At 48.7% G+C, this 21,984-nt stretch overlaps 8 protein-coding genes across 8 annotated transcripts; 6 read left to right on the top strand and 2 right to left on the bottom strand.

The window, feature by feature from the left end:
* Positions 1–25: 25 nt before the first annotated feature.
* N7471_009463 (uncharacterized protein) lies at positions 26–2,572 on the top strand (the record flags this gene model as incomplete). Its single annotated transcript, XM_057282182.1, has 6 exons — positions 26–45; positions 94–122; positions 177–377; positions 448–982; positions 1,038–1,693; positions 1,749–2,572. 6 exons carry the CDS (start codon positions 26–28, stop codon positions 2,570–2,572), a joined length of 2,265 nt encoding a protein of 754 aa, XP_057133065.1.
* Positions 2,573–5,746: 3,174 nt separating this feature from the next.
* On the top strand, positions 5,747–7,452 carry gprM (the record flags this gene model as incomplete). Its single annotated transcript, XM_057282181.1, has 3 exons — positions 5,747–5,915; positions 5,967–6,121; positions 6,175–7,452. 3 exons carry the CDS (start codon positions 5,747–5,749, stop codon positions 7,450–7,452), a joined length of 1,602 nt encoding a protein of 533 aa, XP_057133064.1.
* Positions 7,453–10,765: 3,313 nt separating this feature from the next.
* N7471_009461 (uncharacterized protein) lies at positions 10,766–11,589 on the bottom strand (the record flags this gene model as incomplete). The annotated part of the gene is made up of 2 exons (XM_057282180.1): positions 10,766–11,074; positions 11,149–11,589. 2 exons carry the CDS (start codon positions 11,587–11,589, stop codon positions 10,766–10,768), a joined length of 750 nt encoding a protein of 249 aa, XP_057133063.1.
* Positions 11,590–13,170: 1,581 nt separating this feature from the next.
* On the top strand, positions 13,171–14,809 carry N7471_009460 (uncharacterized protein). The gene is made up of 4 exons (XM_057282179.1): positions 13,171–13,473; positions 13,548–13,565; positions 13,633–13,853; positions 13,906–14,809. Exons 1-4 carry the CDS (start codon positions 13,400–13,402, stop codon positions 14,457–14,459), a joined length of 867 nt encoding a protein of 288 aa, XP_057133062.1. The 5' UTR covers positions 13,171–13,399; the 3' UTR covers positions 14,460–14,809.
* A 563-nt stretch (positions 14,810–15,372) lies between these two features.
* On the top strand, positions 15,373–16,686 carry N7471_009459 (putative mitochondrial carrier protein; the record flags this gene model as incomplete). Its single annotated transcript, XM_057282178.1, has 2 exons — positions 15,373–15,570; positions 15,634–16,686. The coding sequence occupies 2 exons, from the start codon at positions 15,373–15,375 to the stop codon at positions 16,684–16,686; spliced, it is 1,251 nt and encodes a 416-aa protein (XP_057133061.1).
* Positions 16,687–17,270: 584 nt separating this feature from the next.
* On the top strand, positions 17,271–18,455 carry N7471_009458 (uncharacterized protein; the record flags this gene model as incomplete). The annotated part of the gene is made up of 3 exons (XM_057282177.1): positions 17,271–17,344; positions 17,394–17,615; positions 17,672–18,455. 3 exons carry the CDS (start codon positions 17,271–17,273, stop codon positions 18,453–18,455), a joined length of 1,080 nt encoding a protein of 359 aa, XP_057133060.1.
* Positions 18,456–18,908: 453 nt separating this feature from the next.
* N7471_009457 (thiamine diphosphokinase) lies at positions 18,909–20,062 on the bottom strand (the record flags this gene model as incomplete). Its single annotated transcript, XM_057282176.1, has 3 exons — positions 18,909–19,703; positions 19,811–19,881; positions 19,948–20,062. 3 exons carry the CDS (start codon positions 20,060–20,062, stop codon positions 18,909–18,911), a joined length of 981 nt encoding a protein of 326 aa, XP_057133059.1.
* Positions 20,063–20,331: 269 nt separating this feature from the next.
* On the top strand, positions 20,332–21,378 carry N7471_009456 (coiled-coil-helix-coiled-coil-helix domain-containing protein; the record flags this gene model as incomplete). Its single annotated transcript, XM_057282175.1, has 3 exons — positions 20,332–20,524; positions 20,662–20,998; positions 21,054–21,378. 3 exons carry the CDS (start codon positions 20,332–20,334, stop codon positions 21,376–21,378), a joined length of 855 nt encoding a protein of 284 aa, XP_057133058.1.
* Between the last annotated feature and the right edge of the window lie 606 nt (positions 21,379–21,984).

Genomic DNA, 21,984 nt, shown 5'->3' with positions numbered 1-21,984 from the left:
TGCATCGCATTCATGCCATTTCGGTATGCGATCACGAACCGGCTGGTAAGTCCATGCACCCAACTGGTGTGGTATATTGCTAACACGACCCAGCTTAACGTGTCGAACACGAAAGCTTAAATGTAGGAATCTGTTCTCTCAACCGTTTCATTGCCCCGTGACTAAATAATTCATAGGTGATGAAGAAAAGCCCGAATGTTCACAATGTCGCAAAGGTGGCCGAGAATGTCGTCCGAGCGAAGGAGTAGTTTTCCGCCATCAGCAGAACGCGTCGATGAACCGGAACTCCCCAGATGGTCGCGGTAGTCTCAACGGGTTCTATTCGTACAAGAACACCTTTGATAAGGATAGCGTGTGGCTGGATGTTCCCAAACATGGTACGGCACCACTGGGACATATTGTTTGGGTCTGGATTTCTTTTTAGACGGTAGCTCATATCCTCTGCAGTGATCTTCGTCGACAACTCCGATCCATACGCCGACGACATCGAGGCCTCATTGCTAGATCCAGGCAGCGCAGCGCAAATAAACTCTCCAAATCACAGATGGGGCAGTGGAGGCTCTCGACCGAGCGATGCCGAGACACAGGGATTGGAAGCCTTGTCGGCAGTCGCAACGCACGATCGCTTTCCTTATTCTTCCCTAGACCATTCGGTCTCCGATAGTACCTCATATACCTCTCCAAACACACGGCGGAGTGCCGCTATACCCCCGGCTTCGCCCTCCATGTCGCTGTCGTCCACCAGCAACAATACCAATATTAATTTCCTCCTCAACCCCTCGCATTCGATGTCCCCCTCCATCGACCCAAGTATGCAGCTCTCCGACCGGAATACTGCGCTTCCATCAAGACCGGCAGCTTCACAGAGAAGCTTAAGCCACATGAGCCACATGAGCCTCATGAATCACACAGACGATAATGCAGAGACTGATTTCGAGACCGCTTTTCTTCTGCGACATTACTCCGAAGGACCGGGACTGTGGTATGATTTATCCCATCTGCTCACGTGGAACCATGAGTAACGATGATATCTGCAGGATGGATCTCTTTGACCTAGGGACATATTTCGCTTCATACGTCCCAGTGCGAGCAAGAACCAACCCGCTCTTGAAATTCGCCGCCTGCGCATATTCCGCCAAACAGCTGGGTCGAGTCAAAGGTGCCAAGGCATCGGTAGGCGGAGTCTGCACCCAGCAAGCTGCAATGGAACTCTGGCCCGAGAAAGACCCTGACTTTGCATGGTACGGGGCTAAATATTATGAAAAGGCCATCCAGCTGTTAATGAAGGAGCTGCAACCCGACGCAGAGGGTCCACCTCCATTGAGCACCCCCGAGGCTTTCGGCCAATGGCAGGCTGCCGAGCTTTCTGTAGATTCGGATAACCCACGTAAGCGCCGCAGACGGGTTTCTGATAGTCGGCTCTCGCATGGAGTTCATTCCGATGAGGTGCTCGCGGCGACGGCCATTCTCTCTGTGTATGAGTTCCTCGATGCCGCTGGCCCTGCGTGGAATCGTCATTTGAGTGGCGTGAAGTCATTGCTTGATGTCGCTGAAGTGGGCATGATGCCTCTTGAGCAGCGTCAGTCTCCGGGAGAGAACTCATATCAGACGCAGACGCCTAAGAAGTCGGGTCTTTCCAAGGCTCGGAGGGCGACGTTTTGGAATTTTGCGCGGCAGGACTACTTAGCTGCCTGTGAGTGTTTTCTCTCGACCAATGGTTCCCTCCAAACCCCGCTGACAAATAGAAGTCATTAATGAATGCCACACAAGGCTGAACACAGACGACACAGTCCTCTGGACCGAAGCAGGTCTACTCATCGACAATGCAGGCTTTGTCTGCGCCAGCAACACAGGCGCAGCAGGATACCCAGAAGGCGAAGATGTAATGAAAGAAGACCTAATCAGCAACGGACTAGTCTGGATAATGTCCAAGATAGTCAATTTCATAAGCTCCGGCGACAACGTACACCTAACCGACCACCGATCCGTGCCAGGACCCTTGGGCGTCTCGCAACAAGTCCTGCTGGAGCGGTGGTACAGGCTCGAATCCGAGCTCGACGCATGGTACACCGGGATCCCAGAGACATTCCAGCCCTGCGCACGAATGGACCCATCAAATCTCACACACCATCGCTCGCCCAACGAAAACGAAGACATTTCCACCCTCCAGGAAATCTGGTACAGTCTGCCTATGTGCGCCTCCGCCATGCAGCACTACCACATGGCACGCATCCTGCTGCTCATTAACAAGCCGCACGAGTCCACCAGCCGCCGGAGCACCATTACGCTTCGGCTTCAGTCGTACCGCTCCATCGAGTCCGAGATCGCATTCCACAGCCGCGAGATCGTGGGCATCGGTCTCTCCCGCCCGGACGGAAGCGTCAGGATCAACTCGCTGCAGCCGCTCTTTGTTAGCGGGCAGTGTCTGACGGACCCGCGTGAGCGCCGCACTACCGTGCGTCTACTGAGGAGTATCGAGTCTGATCTGGGCTGGGCAACTGAGTACCGTGTGCAGCAGTTGCTGAAGGAGTGGGGGTGGAATGAGAGTTCGACCCTATCGCCTGGTTCCTGAGTGAAGGTACCTTGTTTTTTACAAGGTCTTCAGCCTAGGAAGTATAGCGTCCAGAGTTGAGGGGTTGGCGCGGGCTCGGCAACCACCCTCATTGTATAGTAACTGGTCCCTCTTGGTCGGTCCTGTATTGGGCCCGATGAAATCATCTGAGGGTATTGGAGTGAATGGCGTATTTGCAGGGAAATGCGCTTGCTTGTGTCGAATTGTGACCATGCATTCCAGTCCTGTCACCCCGCCATGCTATGTTGAGAATGGCCTGTTAAGTGACAAGGGACTGGGAATTCTCATGATGTGCCTCTCACATGGTGTGAGAATGCCAGAGACATGAGTAATGGTTGTTCATGATACCCGTGGACGTCTTATAGTAATCATAGTATAGTGCGAGTGTACTCGGTACAAAGTATAATATAGGTAGCCATAACCATAAAGTGGGCAAATGGATTCTAAAGAATAAAACAAGAAATATCATCAAAATTAGTGTCGAGAACCTTTCCCCATTTGATTCTGCAGGTTCGGTTTAGTTGCCTCTGAGTTCTTCACATGAGACACCGAACCTTGTACTCCGTACATTATCCATATTATGCAGATATATTCCAGTATTTATTCGAGCTTTCCAAGCTGATTCGATCATTATGTCTTATTTGATTATTCTTCAACAACAATTTTAGTAAAAAAAAAAAGAACTACACAAACTTAGCACCGGGCCAAAAGATAACAAGCAGCACTAACACCCGCTAACACCAAATATCACCAACCTCTTCCTCATTTCTACCTCTTTAATCTCTAACATTGACCACAAACCCACCGCTCCAGCCCTAAACCCAAACCCGCAACCCTCAACGCTGCAGGTTTTCCGTTGATGGTGTCACCGAATCCACTTCCCCCCACTGATTTACCCCTTCTGGGGTTCCGCGGGGGCAAGTTATCCGAACCATAATGCGCCATATCCGAGATTATTCAGGATCTACGCGGTGACGAGAATATCTCGGGTTACTAGTACCGGTTGTTCCGGACATATTTCATTTCGGGTAGGATTCTGGGGATCGGTCCGGAAGGGAGGATGGAGAATGGAAAGTTTGGCGGAGGTGCATAATAGGGTGGAAGAGGGGTTTATAGGACCCGAATTTAGGTCGCGGTGGTGGGGGAAATTATAGATTTAGTTTGAGATTTAGTTTGAGATTGGAGATTGGACATTCAACATTAGGTATTTTTAATTAGGGGCTTGGGCTTGGATTTGGGTTTGTGGTGAGCTGGGAGTGAATTATATTATTTAGGATTTAAGCACGATCTGAGTGTATTGATATCTGAATATAAGTGCACACAAGAATAGTCGGCCGCTTATGCGGCCTTGTCAAGTCGTTTTTTAGTAGTATTTTTTAGTAGTATTTTTTAGTAATCTTTTTAGTAGTCTTTTCAGATGTCTTTTTAAATGTCATTTTTTGGTGGTACTGTCAGAGTCTTCTCAGTTCTTCTTCTCAGTTAGTCTTTTTGGATGTCTAGATATGTCTAGATATTTTCTCTCCCTTCTCGGTTTGTTAAGGAGGGAGCAGAAAAGAGCGGTAAGAGGCTTAATTCGTAAAACGGACTTTTCTATATATAACTTTTGATTTAACGGGAATAACATCGAGCTTGTGTGTTTGGTGTTTCTGTTGAGTGATTATTGGGTGGTTTACTCCGTACTTGGGTTGGGAATCGAATGAAGTGGGGGGCTGGAGTGTTGAGAGACGTTTCTTTCTTGCTTTGGTTTTGATGGCAGCAGTTGCCTGGGCTGTTTGTATGTCGGCAAATGAGGGGTGTTTCTGTAGCTTTAAGACATGTTCTGACCTGTCGTTTCTTTTTCTGTCTTTTCTTGTAGGGTGAAGGATTGATTGACTACAAGCTAGTGGGTTGATGTGGATAGGAAGAGTAGCGAGTCAGATTGATAGCTTTAAGCTTAGAGCTAGGACGTATCTATGGAGAACATCAAAGACAGGTAACATGTCCACGGGTATATAACTAGTGAATGGATCAGCTGATCTATCCATAAATGAGATCTAATAGGAGGATCAGGATCTGACCGATACAGATTGGCGTGGATGAGGATTCCGGGACTTTTACAGAGTAGATGCATTCAAATCATCTGAACCACTTCACTGTGATAGATCGTCTAGCAGCATACAGAGTACAGATATATATCATATACAACTCTGTCAGCCATCCGATTGGACTCATGAACAACGAATGCTGGTGGTGATCACAGCGGGTGATGGGTTAGTCGTAATGATTGGGTGGATTAACGCGTGGGTTCTAGCGAGGAAATTCTGCTGTAGGTGACACCGGCCACTCTGGCCCCTCTGTGCTACAACCGACAGAATTTGATCTCCAGGGGCAAAGATGCAATCGAATCAGGACGGAGAGGCCAGTGCTTGGCAGAACTGCCGTCAGCTTGGGGACACTCCAGTCAGAGGGGTGTGCCTGTCTGTGTAATTTATAAGTATTACTCTGTACTATTTAGATCTATTAAATCTCATTTATGGGGTACATAATATTGAATCAACATTAGCATTGTATTCATTGTAGACTGAAAAATAGTAAAAAAAGCACTAACCACGGGAAAGGCAAAGTATGGAGGAGGCTGAGTGGTAAATTAGATTAATTATTCTACAATATTGTAATATTATACTAGTAGTACACTAAAGTATTACAATGAGATCTACATATGTACTCCGTACTTGGACATCAGCATTTAGAAGCGAGGTATATCCATGGATTATCCCGATTTATCACCTAAGCTTGTTTATGACCTATGGCCTGGGGTCTACATACCCGTGGGACGTTCATGTCATTTTCAGAAGATCTGTGTGACTGTGTATTGTACTCCGTACTCCGTGTACTGTATTTTATCCCCGCTAAACACTGTATACTTTGCCAAGGCCGAATTGAGTTCTGGAGGCCCGTGGGTATTTGCCTCGTGTGTACCAGTGGGGCAAAAGAACGGGCCTTTCCAGACTATCCAGTCCTGCACTTACTCCGTTACTCCGTATGGAGTACGGAGAGTACATACAAAGTACGATGTATACCCCCGTTTGCCCTTAACTTCTCTATCCCTTCTCTTTCTCTCGTATACATACTGTTCCTTTGCGATATCGCGCTGGCGCGTTAGGAATTCGCGCAGGATATGCATATCTCGCCATCATGGTGCACGCCCTAACTGGACATTGCCCGGCTCCCTTCCTGGAGGAGACGCTATTCCCCGCCGTCGGGGGATTTATCGATGGCCGCTATTGCAAAAACATCAGCTTTGGCAACAGCACTTATTCCTGTTGCTTGCCATGTCCTCTCGCCGAGTGGAGATATGATACTGGTGAGTTGGGTGATTTCTGGGTTCGTTCCAAAATCTAACGTGCTTATATAGCCTTGGGCGATAAAATCAGTGTCACGAGTTGGATCAGCGTCGCCATTCTCCCTCTTTGTATTTTCTTACTGATTTCCTACGCCGTGCTACCCGTCAAATGGACTCACCGTCATTATCTGAGTATCTGCTTTACGCTGGGTATTTGTTGCATGCAGGCAAGTTGGATGTTGGCGTGCGCTGGGAACCTTTATGGCTAACTCTACTCTAGCTCGCCTTCATCATCCCCCTCGGTGCCAAACCAGACCAATGCCACAATGCAATCACCCCCAATGGCATGCGCTCAGATCTTTCATGTGCCTTCTCTGGATCCTTATTGTTATTCGGGGGCTGGCTAGTGGTCATATGGAGTTTCATCCGCACACTGGCCTTCCACCTACAAGTATGCTGGGAAAAAGTCCTAGGGCCAAAGTTCATGTGGACAGCCTTTGTCTGCGGATTCGGAATCCCAGCAATCGGAATGACAGTTATGCTGATCCTGACGGGAGTGTCATTCCGATTCGGCGAAATCTGCCATATCAACGTAACCAACGCACTATACGACTACTGGATCCCAGTCATGATTTTCGCCGCTGCAGCCCTCTTCCTCCAACTATCAACAATGATCTATTGCACCCACATCTACCTCCGCTCCCTCTTTGACAAATCCGCCTCAACATCAGGCAGCTCCGGCACAAATCTCCCCTCCTACACATCCAGCATCGGCACCGTGACAGCCCGACAAGCCTACCGGCGCGTACGCCGCGTGCTTAAACTCCAATGGCGCGGCATCGCCCTCACATCCATCATCCTCGGAAACGTAATCTTCTTCGCCGTCGTCTTCATCAACCTTGATAACGCCGTCGCACCAACAGCAGAAAACGTCAAAACCGCAGGCCCCTGGCTAATGTGCCTCGCCGAAACTGGCGACAAGAATCTCTGCCGCGAATATGCCGCAGCTATCGGCCCCAACGAAGCAACCCTCCTAGCAGTCGTGTTTCTGCTCTCGCTCGTCGGCTTTTGGAACTTCATCCTCTTCGCTCGTCCATCCATGTTCGCCGGCTGGCTGGATCTAATCCGCCGCACAGTGGCCCAACGCAACGAGTTCGTCTCTGCAGATGCGACCACCCGTTTCGCCGACAACAAGGGCTTCGAAATGCTGACTACATCTGTGAAATCACCCGATACCTTCATGCGCTCGCCAAGCCCGTCCCGAATAGGCGGGCCTGACCGCAACGCTTTCATGCGCTCACCTAGTCCTACACAAATGGGCGGGCCTGACCGCAGCGCTTTCATACCCTCACCGAGCCCTACGCAGATATCTGGATACGGCCGCAGTCCGATTACCAGCCCCAGCCCAAGCTCCGACCGCAATCCTCATGTCGCGCGTGAGGCCCGCTATGTGCGCCCCTCCCTGAGCTTTTCCGGGCCTAGGCCACCTAGCTCGTTACATAGTGCCCGCGAGTGGGATCCCCAGTCTTCGTTTGCGCCGGGTTACGGGCGAGAATGAGTGTAATGTTACCGAAATACGTTTTTTTATGTTTTGCCCCTCTTTTTTTCTCTCTTAATGTTCTAAAATATTTACTGGGGTTTTTATTTTATCTGTCCTTACTTTGGCCTATACTCTACTCCCGTTTCTAAAGATGGAAGGTCTACGCAAAAACAATGGGGATATTCTAGGGTTCTCGTGAGACACGGTGTTACAGGACATGTCTCACTATTTCTCGGTTAGGCGTGATTTTTGAAATTCCCACGTTTATGTATCAATGATGTATGATGTCTATTTCATTTTACTTGATTCCACTTGGTATACACTATAATTCTATTCTAATTTAATTTGGCTCCACATCTACTACACTTTCCATGGAACATGTACCGAAAAACGAGTCTAGTCCTCAATACAATCTTGCTCTCGGTAGCGATTCACATTGCACCCGTCTCAATCCCAATCTCAATCTTAACCTCAACCACAGCAATTCAACCGGGTCCACGCATCAGTATGCCCGTAAGTATGACTATGAATGCAGAGATATAATTCCATGACTAGAACTGCAGTTCTGGACCTGACCGACCGTATACATAGATTACTACGGAGTACGGAGGACACGCTAAAATACCGACCAAAAATAAAATAGTCCCACAAAGGCGAACCGAACCCCCCATCGCTACTACTTACTCCGTACCTATTAGTGTAACACCACCCCATACCGGGGGGCAACACTAATTCCCCTGCCTAGCGCACGTCGGGATTACGACGGACTCCACCAAGTTTCCCGCACGCAGGAACGGCGGTTTTACCTCGTTTGGGCTAGTGTTTTGATATAGTTTCAGTCTGTAATTCGTGTATCGTACTATGTACGGAGTAGTAGTACTTCCTTTACTGCCGGTTAAATGTGATCACCAAGGTTATTGGACTTACTAGCGAAACCCTACAGCACGCTATACACACTAGAGTAACATCCCTGTTAGACTTAGACTTTCAGAGAACCCTTCTAGATTGTTGCTACATGCATCGGGTGGAAACTCCTCGCGTGTGCAGTTGCTCCGAGGTTCCAGGATTAATATTAGTGATTATGTGAGATTCATTTATTCTACCTAGGGAGCCTTGGAAGGTTGTACCTACATAAGGGCATTCTTTATATTATGGGGCTGAATGGATTTTTTGGTATTTTGTATAGGTGACTATACTACATTAGAGACACTGTATACCTGTATAGAGGACAGGGTTCGGGATCCGGGAAGTTAATTAAATTGCGTATACACCGTATTGGATAGGGGTATGTTGTTAGCGAGGGGTTGGAGTAGCATAGCGATATAGTGTCAGTAAACTAGCATGACATATGTCGAGTTTCTAGTGAACATTCATCTAAACACCACACGGCACGAACCGAGGAATGTTATTAACTTGATTTTCAGTCAAACATCTGTGTTTCATACATTCTCCACCGTGCAGCGCGGTCAAACTGGCCTCGGGAGTGAGGGAAAAAAAGGGATCCACGGCTCACGAACCCCGCATCCCAACTCCGGCAAATCTATCCGGCGAACCATCTAATGTTTCTTGCTCGCAATGCTCTGATAAACCTTTCTTGTGATTGTTCTAGTTCTGTTGATCTGCGGATCTTACTAAATACCGAGGTGCATTCCAAGGTTGTACGCGGTGATCTCGCGAGAACTCCCGGGTGCGGGGGGCAATCGAGCTAGGTAGCGTGTTTCCCCCCGGACTCGATATTGGGAACTAACGAAGTCGATATACGGAGCCGGATGAGCACTGACTCTAGCTAATCTATGGAGTATAGTGTCTGGGGTTTGTGGCAGTTCATAGGCCGGGAGAACGGTTACTTCGGCATTTAGGGCACATGGGGTGGGGTTGGCACGTGCTTTTGGTGGCGTATAGCTTCGTACGGGAGTTCATTACATACGATAGTATATGCATAATCCGGGGCAGACAGAGTTCAGGATACTTGAAGATGGGGCCGTAAATGGAGAGTGCGCGGGGGAGATGGTTGGATTCCAATGGCGCTAGTATGCAGAAGATCCGAGGTCTACCATGTGATTTTCGACTTCCGGGGAAACTTTATTTCTTGTTTTATGGGGTATGGGGTGATCTTCTATAGCATTCTCTGGGGAATATAGCTGAAAGAAACACGGAGTGCAGGGAACCACGGTATTGGGCTAACTGCAGGATGTACGGGCAGATGGAAGCTGCCTATACGATTGTTATACTAGGAGTAACTAGAAGTATGTAACTAGTAATACTATACCGCATGTCTAATTTGGACACATGTCTACAATCACTGCCTCAATGCCAATGCGGTTAAGATACCACCTTCACGTTATTCCGGAGGCTGAGTAAAGCCATCTATACACTAGGCCTGAAAGTCAAGACGCCACCAATTCCCATGCATTTGATCTCTCGAAGGAGACAATGCAGGTCTTGATTGTTTGCAAACTTCGCTTATCTCTCCCGTAGCCCAAAGGCTTCTCTCATGAATAATACCAGTGCATGATATGGAAAGATCGTGTTCTTGTGGAGAGCCAAGATATCCATGGTGTCTCTACTTCATCGATGATGAGTATGTCGCTTGATAGCTGGAGGAAGGTGTGGCAGATAAACCATCCTGATGCCGCGTTTACACGTCACTGCTATCCCTCTTTTCGGCTATGGCGCTTGATAGCCGGAAAAAGGTGTGGCGGATAAATTAGCATGGCGCCACTTTTGCATGTCACTTCCATCCCTCTTTTCGGCTATGAGTGTCGCAGAGTCTGGAGGAGATAGAATGTGCGCTAACAGCATAGGACTGCTGGAGATATTAGCATTTTACCTGTGATCTTAGAACGACAGGGCTTGCCTTGGTGGTTAGGAGGATGTTCTTGCCCAGAACTGCTACACCAAGAGGAAAGCGAGATATTGTTTCTGTTAAGATTTCCCCGGTTTTTCAGGGTTCCTAGCTTTGATAGCTCTATATTCTTTTAATTTCCGCAATTATCTATGCATTTCGACGTACGTATCTATTTTAAACGTCTCTCCTATATTGAAGAATAATACCGTCTTAGCCTCTATTTCTCATTCCCCCTCATCCCATCCTGCTACTCTAGATCTGTCAAATACATGACATGAGCGATGAGTAAATATTAACCGTAATTCCTTTGGAAACACCAAGGAGAGCACAATGTCAAACGTCTGTATATTTCTCATACTATATATAAGCAATAATGAAGCGAGTCACAAACGCATTCTTCAGATTCCAACAAAATAAGAAGTCCAAAAAACATGACAGTGTCTAGTAAACATGATCCAAGCAAATTTCAAACATAATGTCCATCTACAAGCCACCAGCAGCACAAATCTTCTTAGCCTCAGCAACACGTTCCGCATAGCGAGTCGGATACGCCGAGCCCTGCACCTTCTGGCAAAGCTTGCCAACCTCCATAGTCTTCCAGCCACTGATATTCTTCATGCCCTTAAAGAACTGAGCCGCCGACTTCGCAGCATCCATATCGGCAGCGATGTTGGGGTAGTAAACAGCGCGTTGCTGGAAGATGCCCACGCTGTCGTAGTCCGAGCCCACAGCATCATGCGGGTACTTGAGGGAAGCGGGGACTTTCTTGTTGGCGTAAATAAGCATATTAGACTTGAGATAGTGTCAGCAATGTTCTGAGTACTTATATAGTTATATTGGAATTGAATGTGTATGCTAGGACTCACCTCAACAAGACCGGTTGCAATTCCAGCAAGACAGCCCTGACGACCCAGATCTTCTTTCTTTGCTTCTCCGATGATGGCCTTTGCATGCTTGGACTGAGTGGATGTGAGACCGGGCAGGTTTCCACTGCTGCCACCGCTGCTGCCGCCTCCACTGCTTCCATCACATTTCTTGGTGACATAGCTGCTGCTCCCGGTCCGGATATAGTAGTCGGAAATATAGCAGTCGTCGGAGGTCTTGTCCCAGATTTCATTGCCCTTGATGGTGGTGCCGGCGGCCTGGCAGGTGATTGCAACATCCGCTCCCTTCTTGTAGCTCTTGACTACAGAGTAAGAGGTTCCTGGGCCGGAGCGGCAGTTGACGACGTCGCCGGTGATGGGATAGGCATTGACGATTGGTGTGATGGCGGCAAATGTGAGTGCCAGGATGGGAGTGAACATCATTTTGAATGGATTTTGGAATGAGACTTGAAGTATGTTGTGAAGTTGAAGCTGGTATTGCTGATGGAGCTTGCAGAGTAGCCGATGTTGCGATGTTGTGAGCTGATGGATAGAAGAGTTTGAAGGGGATGCAACAAGCATTTTATATCCCTAGGCTCCTTATTCCTCAAGACTGTATACTTCACCAAACAACTACTTTGTCCATTCTTGCTTGCTTTGGACCCCACGAAGCTCGTATAGAAGATGTGAATGTAAAGAGATCTTCGATTCGTATTCGTAGATTCTGTCCACAAAGCCCGTATCCAGAGTTGAGGTTGTATCGAGTGAATGTAATTAATCTACATTCGGAAAGGCCATCTCGTATAATTCCCACAGGGTGTTCTCGTGTTATTGAAATGTCCGATGTTGTTAAGCTTAATCTGAACATCGGTTAAGCTTGGCGCTCGTGTTCCTGAAGATTTACCTGTCAGGGCACAACATGCACGCCTAAAAATAGCAGGGCTATCCGGATATTAGCGTCAATTGGTGCAGATCACCCGTATTCAGCTTGTGTACTTCAACTTATTCGTCTGTTATGTTCCTGGCATATTTATTGCATACTACACCGGAAAGCTAAATAACGGGAAGGGTCCATAGGGATAAATTTAGGTATTGGGTTTGCTAAATGTACCTCGTTTCATCTTTGGACATAGGGTGATACTAAGTTCTGAGCGCGGGAAGGGTTCAACAACAGAAGTATATCCGTGTTTTGCGACGAGTCTTACTGCAAGTTCAGCGTCGGCTATTGGAACTCCTAGTTATGTGGTAATGCCAACTCGTATACGGAGTATTACGTCGCTATTTAGCTGAACATCCATACTAAGTAAGGACCGGACTTAAGGAATAATAAGAAAATTGCGATTTGCTTCATAGCAAAGTAGTTATACTCCGTACCTCGTATGATTTTCTTATTTCTTGGCTCAGGTCGGTCTAAACATAGCATTGAAGAGATCCAGCCTCTTAGGAGTATTCTAAATAAAGAGTAAACATCGAAAAAGGACCTCTGGCTTCTGTAATGTGCGTCGGCTAACAAGGGTTGGCAATTTTGCTTGACCGTGTCTAGAATAGTGAGTACTTATATAGTCCTCTTGCTTTCCTGGCCTATAATCGTACGGTCGTGGATGAATGATCAAAGTTAAGTATGTAATTTTATCATTCTCTTCTACGTATCCTGTTTGGTCGGTAGTCGAATCAATTCCTAAGGCTGTGAGATCCGAGCATAGCTCTTCTACCCGATCCTATATTGTATATACTTGGCCGGTTCTGGATACATATATCCTAGAAGAGCTCGGATTAACCTTGAAAAACATATTGGGCATGTCAAAATCACTTCATGTTGAAATTTATTCAAGAAAAATGTCTGATCTGTCAAGAAATAACTGATACATAAACTATTGGAGAATCCTGCAAGTGTATGCAAATGGCTGAACGTTAGTGCTGAAACCGAATCTCCTCAAGTGGGTCGGTCACACCGACTCGACTCGAGGTTGAACACGAAAAGATAAAACAAGTTCAAATGGTAGACCAAAAACAGAAGTAGAGTATATGAAATCGAAAGAAGCTCTATAGATATAAGGGATTGCATCATTCCCGAATCCCCGACGTCACCACGTCAGAAGGCGGAGAGAGGGAAGCTCAGTGTGCGTCCACGGGTGTGAACTTGGTCTCCCCGCTCCCAGCCACCTTTCTTGTCTGTCGCTTTCCACATTTTCTGCTTTTACCCTTCCTTCATCTCGATTTAATTCTATCATCCTCTTCATCTGTGGAATAAGATATGGCTCCTCCTCCTCCTCCCTCCGCAACCATGCCTCTGGTCGAGAGACTCAAGGCCTTGGCCCAGACCCTACAGTGCGTTTCCCTCCAATGCTGAAGTGATGCTTCACTGCCTTGTTTATCAATACTAACCAAATGCCACGTTGTAGGTTTGCCTGGTTCGTTGGGTAGGTCAATCTGCTAAAGCGCATACACCGACAAGGATTTCAATTCAGGGTCACTAACAATTTCTAGACATGTGACACTTTTGCTCTCCGTCTTCCGCTACTCCCTGTCTTGCATCTTCTTTAATTATTACTCCTCCTCGGCACAGATTGCCTACCGTCTGACTTTCATTTCGGCCGCCGTGACTTATGGAATCGTCGTGTACAAGGGCCACTTCGCCCGGGGTGTCCAGGGCAGCCCTCTGGCAATTGTGATGAAGCTCATCTCTGATGAGAATGTGCAATACCTTGGTGAGTGATTGGCGATGCGACAGTCCAAAATTCAAGCTTACACGTATTCCAGGGATGGCTCTGGTCTGGCTGTACTCGCGCCAGCTCATCCTGGCTCTTCTGCCTTTCAGCGTCTACTCGGTCTTCCACGTCGCAACCTACAGCCGCATGTACTTGATCCCTACTCTGCAGCCCGCTGCTCCGGCCACCCCTACCTCCCCCACCTCCTCCAGCTCCAAGCCCGCTGCCAAGCAGTCTCCCCTTGCCGAGACCATTGGACGGTTCATCAAGCAATACTACGATGCCAGCATGGGTGTCGTCGCTACCCTCGAGATCGCCCTGCTGTTCCGCCTTGTTCTGTCCGCTATCACTTTCTCCAAGGGTAGCTGGGTGCTCCTGGTCGTCTACCTGTCTTTCTTCCGCGCCCGCTACGCGCAGAGCTCCTTCGTCCAGCAGGCTGTCCGCCAGCTCACCGCCCGTGCCGATGCCACCGTCTCCCACCAGAGCACTCCTCCTCAGGTTCGCCAGGGCTGGGAGGCCATCAAGGGTATTGTGCGCCAGGGCTACGAGGCCACCGATATTGGCCGCTACATCTCTGGCCCTACCGCTGCCAAGAAGCCGCAGTAAATGTCGCTATGGTGATGTGCCAGACACCTTGCTTTGCAAGCTGGAGCTCATGACGTTAGGAAAGAACGTGGGTTCTCCGGTTGCAAGATTGCTTAACGAAGGTGGCTGGTGCAAGACATAATATTACAGCTTTATCTTTCCCATTGGCATGTTCCCGCCTGAGTGAAGAACATGGAGGATGTCGGAGTATGGGACGCCCAGGTCCTGACTGTAGAAAAGAGGCGGACGCGGAGGAATTCCCGCCATGATGATGCTATACGCAACGACTTGTGTTTATTATTTCTAGAGTATTGCGATGCATAGTTTCTGTATTTGCTTTCCTCTTGTCAACATACCTTGTTTCGGATTCATCTCATTGTTTCAATCGAAGTTCGTAGAGGTCCGCTAAATGTAGTACATGCAACAACTGAAAGGGAAATCTCACCCTCATGAAAGCGGCGTTCAAAGGATTGGACGAGATGTATGCGCGAATTTGTCAAGAATGAGCATGCACGGGTATAGTTTTGTGGAAGAAGCTCATTTGCGGATTTTATAAGAACGAATCATATTAGGTCCTTGCACGGATTGGAAGAAAGCCTCTTGGACTAAATATGCGTAGTCACTCATACAATAGGCTGTTTTCACAATCATATCCTCAGGAGACATTAAAATGCTCCAATGACGAAATCCCGTGATTCATGCCTGAGGCGACATTATCGGGCTTGGCGGCGAAAAGAAGCCGATCAGAATTTTGGCTGGTGGAACAATCATCTCGCAAGCAATACTAATCAATCCTTTCTTGATCTCTTGTCACTCTTTCTTCCTATCCTTACCTCCAAGGGGTGCTACTCTCCCGTTCAATCTCTCAGCACCCCCTAATCCCAGTCTGGTCCCGACCAGTACCGCTCGGGGTTTCAGTTGGCATAATATTGCCATGAGCCTGACCTCGCGGGTCTTCGGCCTGTTCACGACAGCGACCTCGGACTCAACAGCACCGCCTGCGGCGGACTCACATACCTCGACATGGGCACAGCCGATTCCAATGAGTGGAATCGATGATTCAATCCACGCTGTTCGACATGGCGATCTCGCGCTGTTGGAGGACGAGGAGCCTCGGCCGCCATACCTACATGTACATTCGTCTCTAGCGAACATCACACCATTGCGCAAGGACTGACCTGATTTGAAATTATAGGCGATGTTGGCCGGTGGTATCGGAGGAACATGCGGCGACATGTTGATGCACTCATTAGACACAGTTAAGACCCGACAACAAGGCGATCCGACCTTTCCGCCTAAATACACTTCGATGGGCCAGTCCTATTCAACAATTTACCGCCAAGAAGGATTCTGTCGCGGATTATATGGAGGAGTAACGCCGGCCCTGCTCGGCTCGTTTCCCGGCACCGTGATCTTTTTCGGCGTGTACGAATATACCAAGCGCTTGATGATCGACTCGGGGATCAACCCTAGCATCGCATATCTATCAGGTGGTTTCTTTGCCGACTTGGCTGCCTCGGTTGTCTATGTGCCATCCGAGGTGCTGAAAACGCGACTTCAGTTGCAGGGCCGATACAACAACCCGCACTTCAACTCGGGCTACAACTACCGCAACATGCAAGATGGGTTCCGCCAGATCGTCCGCATGGAAGGATTTTCAGCATTATTCCACGGTTACAAGGCCACTATTTTCCGCGATCTCCCATTTTCGGCCCTCCAGTTCGCATTCTACGAGAAAGAGCAATCTATGGCTAAACATTGGGTTGGAAAACGGGACATTGGGCTGGGCTTGGAGATCTTGACAGCCGCCACCGCCGGCGGTATGGCTGGTGTGATCACCTGTCCGATGGATGTGGTCAAAACACGCATCCAAACACAGCAAAACCCCCTAGAGCCTCCATCCGGTTCTTCGGGGGCTAAGCATTGTGTCGAACACGTACCGAAAGAAAGTCCACGGCCGCACCCACCGGCATCATCACATTCCCACCCTTCCCGGGCACACTCGCGACCAATCTCCACATCAGGGGCAAGCACATCAATCCCACCGCCCGGTACGCCCCGACTTGACACTTCCTCCGTGTTCACGGGGTTGAAGATGATCTACCGAACAGAAGGTATTGCGGGGTGGTTCCGCGGCGTGGGTCCACGCGGTGTGTGGACTAGCATCCAAAGCGGGACTATGCTGGTTATGTATCAGTACCTGCTCAAACAACTCGAGGCTCACCAGATTCTGGAAGAGTCTTTGTAAGACCTTTCATCTAACTGCATGCATTTCCAAGGTTGCTGTTCTTTATTACATTTTTTTTTTGTCATTGGGAAATGGGGGCGTTGGATCCTTTGTCCCGATCTGGGATGTTATGACCCTGGGTGCTTTGAGCACTTTTGTATACTGTGTACCCTACTCTGTGGTGGATTATTAGACTGGCTGCGGCCTCCTGTACCATAAACCCTTTTTTCAACTCCATATTATACATATTTTGACATATTTTGGCATATTCCAGGTTCAATATTCTGTTTAGATGTGATATCTTTGCTAGTATCGAAGCAAAAACGGCAAACTATATGATATAGATATCATAAAGAAACATTTGAACCTTTCTATTATACAACCTTTACATATTCAAATACATAAAAAAAGAAAGGAAAAAAGGCCATCAAAGAATCGGAATGACAGTGAACAAAGGGAGTGAACGCGCTAAACCGTGTTTTGTTTTGGCGATCGGCGGATGTAAACAATTACCGGCCACTCCCCTCCCTTGCATCTTCTTCCCCCCCCCAGTATTTACTTTCTTATTTGACATTGGTCCAATTTCACTTGATATCGGATACATTATGTCTCTTCCTTATCTCAAGTCACTGAAAAAGCCTGAGTTGGCCGAGTTTGCGGATCAGACCGATTTGCCACAGTAAGTACGAATGCGATTGTCGCATCGACAGAGCTGATCGAATCTATAGCTACGATGACTATAACAAGAATGATCTTGTCGTAGTTTTGGACAGACATCTCCGCGAAAACCGCTCTATCTTCTCCGGACTCAAGAGCCTCTCTGAATACTACTCTCGTCTGGACTCTCCACCCCGCAGAGGATCGCCCGTGAAGCGCGAAACCGCGCGAACTCCCGCGCGGACTCCAGCACGTCGCTCTACGAAGAAGGAAGTGAAGGAAGAGGAAGCTAAGTAAGAACGCGCCATTACATCTATCGCTATCGCGCACATACTAACCCACGCGCCAGCGAGGATGAGGAGGAACCCGCGCACAGCCCGGCTGTAGTCAGCCCGACACCAGCCGCGGCGCGCACGAGCGTGCGTCAATCTGCGCGCCAGACACCCCGCCAGACACCCGGCCAAGCAGTTCTCGCAACCCTCGTAGACGCAGAGCCATCACTGCCCACATCTCCAGCTGCCATCACCGAAGCTATCGATGCGCAGACGCTCAAGCTGCGCGAGACCATCGAAGATGCATGGACTGCGTCAGGCCTGGTCGATCGGGCGCATTCTCTGCGCGCATCGCTGAGCAGCGTGAAGGCAGTTGAGATCATCGTGCTGCTTCTTGAGAGTGGCAGTCTTGCGAAAGAGTTGATCCCGATACGCTATCTTACTACTACACCTGCAGTGGAAGCGGCGCATATCCCCGCGATTCCCATCCGTGTTCCTGATCTGTTTGTGTTGCTGGAAGGAACGTTCTGGGCGCCGTTTTCGCTTTGGTTCCTTACTTGTCTGTTCTTGCCTTTGGTTTCGGCCTACTTTATCAACCTGAGCTGGAAGGCTTCTAGCAGTGCGCGTCGCACCCGGTCTGAGTCTAATCTCGCCCAGTTTGATCCGTTGACTTTCAATATCGTCAAGGCCTTACTGGTGCACGTTGTCTTTGGCAATGGTTTCAACTTCTTTGGTCTCTATAGCCGCTATGCTATTTTGAAGGTTGTTGACTCTGTTCCTGGTGGAGATATCGGTATCTTGACTGGATCTGCTATCGGTGGTGTTAGTTCTCTGTACGAGGCTATTCTGCACCGCTCGTAAGAGGCTGGGTATGACTTTCGTGAGGATGTACAGATGATCTGGCGAGGAATGGTTATTCAGTGGTTTTGGATGATTGTTATCCCATTCGTCTCCATGGTTGTTTTTTGTGTTTGTTTATGGGTTCAAGTTTTAGTCACTGGTATGTGGATTATGCGATATGCGATATTGGGTTTCTTTTCTTGCCTTCTCTTTCCCCTGTCTTTCTTGGTCTCTCGTTCTAGCAAGAAAAGGCGCCTTGGGATTCTTATTCTGGTTCTTGTTCTGATTATCTTTTTGGGAGATTATTCCCTGTTTTCTCTTCTAATGACCAATTTTATTATTTTCCAGTCTGTAACAGGGGCATCGGAGTGTAGTAGTATAGCCCGCGAGGCGCGAGAGGTCCCGGACATACTGTCGTGGTGGTTCCTATTAACCTCCGTACTCAATATCACGTTTCACGCTCCACGCCCATGGTCACCTCTTCAACCGCTCCGCCAACTCCACTGTGAACAAAACCGGCACAGAGGTCTCAACCTCCACCTTATCGGCGCGGATATGATTGCTCGTGGATATCTGCCCTCCAATCTCGGTGTGCCAATTCTCCACATCCCATTCAAAGCCATGGGTTGTAATCTTGGCAGGTGACGATAGGGGGATGATCCCGATATTTTCTTCAAAGAAGTATTCTGGTTCTGGTTCTTGTTCTTGCTCCTGCTCTTGCCCACGCTTCCGTTTTCTCGGTGACTCGCTTACATCAGACGCCGATGCTATCGTGATGTCTGCTCTTTTTGTTGCGGGCGTGTGGATTGTATTCTTCCCCGTTTGGATAATGAAGGTAATGCTCTCCTCAGAGACGAGATAGAGATTACCACCTGCAGCTGGCCTGGCACCAGAGCCTGAGGTGTTGGTTTCATTTTCACGGATTGCGCGCTGCGTCTGCGTCATCATGTACAAATGGTGTACTTGGGAGAAGGCTTGATCCACGCGGCCGCCTAGACCTCCAAGAATCACAATTTCCAGAGGTGATTGATTAGACGGTGAGGTTGAGGTGCTTTCATTTGCGCCATGGGTGTCTGATTTGGTAGTCTTTGCTCCTTTTCGGGGAGAGGCTATGATCTCTGCGGCATTTGCATTGAGATATTTTAGACACTTTGTGAAGTCTGTTGAGTATTGGTCTGGATCTTGGAGGACGGGTACTCCGAGTTTCTCATAATGTTGTCGCACTGCGGGGCGGATAGAGTCAAGGTCGCCAACAATGGAGTCAGGAAGCTATATCTCTGGTCAGCTTGATCTTTGTTGTGCTGAATTTAGGTCTTTCTCCCCAAACTACAGTCCGGAGGACTGTGCAAGTAGTATAGTCCATATATGTCGCTTACTTCTTTTCCATTATCTTGCGGCATATCAAAAAGCCGATTGGCACCTCCATCGGCGCAAATAATATAGGATGCTGCATGGGCATTAGTATTTCTTATTCAAGACACTGTCTGTATACACAATTCATATAAAAACTTACCATATCTGCTCAACACTCCAAAAGCTTTCTCATTGATTGGCTGATTGAGGATGAGAAGAGCATAAGGCGAAGGACTCCCCTCAGGACGGAAGAATCGACTGGGATCCCACTCCATTGCAAGAGATATGAATACAAAGCAAACCAAACTAGTCTAAAAGATGTAAACAAAGAGAAATCAAAGCCCGAAAGTGTTGCGTGGTGACGATATAATTATCTTGACCCAAGCTGCAACGTGACTGGCTGACGCGGGCAAACAAACCTCAGGCCAAAATCCACATCGCTTTCCAACTTCTCCATCCCGCGGTGCCTCGACTTCCCTCCTCTCAATCCCTTCTTGGAGGAACTCTCGGTCAATTCGATTGATTCCCACTCTTCTAACACATAATGTTCCGTCCCGCCGCTCGAGCGCTCGCCCGCGCGCCCACTGTCGCAGCCCGTACACCAGCGAACAGACGATTGATAAGCACCGGTCCGACCAAGTCGAGAAGCTGGAAGAACACATTCTTGCGTTTGGGCTTGGCTGGTGGTGCTATCTACTACTACAACACGAGCAGTGTTTTCTCCGAGGAGCCGAAGTGTACGTCTCGCCGATTGGAGTTGGGATTACCCTTGTTGCTCGATCTCCGAAGTTGCAAGCCGCGACAATCCCACCACCGTCAAGGTTAATGAGTTCTGGAATCACAAATCGCTAACTCTGCTTCCGTGTGGCTTTAGTCTCTATCCTTTCTTCGATCCGGAAACAAAATGGTGACGATGCCAATACTCAGACCCTCGACTCCATTACTCCCAAGATTCGGCAAGAACGAGCTGCCGCGCAGTCCCGGAAGAGCGAGTCTGCCGCTTTGGAAGGTGGACTGAACGCCCAGGAGCTCGAGGAGGAGGCCGGCCAGGAGGCTGCCTTCAACCCGGAGACCGGCGAGATCAACTGGGACTGCCCGTGTCTTGGAGGCATGGCCCACGGCCCATGTGGAGAGGACTTCAAGGCTGCGTTCAGCTGCTTCGTCTACTCCGAGGAAGAGCCCAAGGGTATCGACTGTGTTGAGAAATTCAAGTATGTTTTCCTGTCATTTTTCAGGACGATGGCCCTGTGCTAACAATTTTTGCAGGGGAATGCAAGATTGCTTCCGGCAATACCCCGAAGTCTACGGCGCCGAGCTCGAAGACGACGATGAGCCCCAACCCCAGTCCGATGCTCCCGCCCCCTCCGATGCTCCCGCTCCCTCCGAAGCTCCCGCTACCTCCGAAGTTCCCCCCACCGCCACTGAGGTAGATGCGTCTTCGCACCCCACTGAGAAGCAAACCCGCGCCAAGGACGTCCACGCCCAGGTGAAGGCCGAGACCGCTGCTGCAGGCGAGATCACCGAGGGCGACTCCCTCATCCCCAAGGCTGCGCACGACACCGAGGAGAAGAACCAGGCCAACAAGGCTTAGAACTGAGCTCCCGAATCCCTGCATCCTGTTTGACGCCTCCCTCCCCTAGAGACAAGCCTACTCCTTGATTTCTTTTCTGTAATGCATATCAGGGACTGGGATTGGAGTTGTGTATTATATAGACCTTTCTGCCATCTCTCCATCTCCCGTTTTGCCTTAGATGCATTTTCCCCTCCGTGATCTTTCAGCATATCCATTCCCCCGGTCTGCGCTCCTCTGTGTTCTTCCTGATACTTCCTCTCTGTCAATGTGTAACTTAGTGTACTGATATGCTTCACGCTCTTGTCCCTTGGACAAATAAAAGAAAGAGGGGAAATCGAATAGACTTGCATCATGACTGGTATCCAGTATAGAGCTCTTGCATGAAGGACCAGACGAGCAGGGCATATATCCAGTTCGAACAAGAGCTCTTGGTCCGTTTTCCATGGAAACCCTTGTCAAATATAGACATTATTTTCTCTTTCATCGCTTGCTTCATCGCTTGCTTCAACTCTGAAGGTAAGGTCCATTGGACCGATTCGGCCTTCTTCACGTTTCCTGTCTTGCCAATTGGCTTTTATACAACCATTACCACCTATTGCAACAATTCGTGCCTAGCCCTATATT

The sequence above is a fragment of the Penicillium samsonianum genome, assembly GCF_028829775.1.
Source record: "Penicillium samsonianum strain IBT 33392 chromosome Unknown utg000005l_segment0_segment0, whole genome shotgun sequence".
Lineage (NCBI taxonomy): Eukaryota > Fungi > Ascomycota > Eurotiomycetes > Eurotiales > Aspergillaceae > Penicillium > Penicillium samsonianum.
The sequence above is the reverse complement of the archived record's forward strand: the minus strand, read 5'-3'. Positions and strand labels throughout refer to the sequence as shown.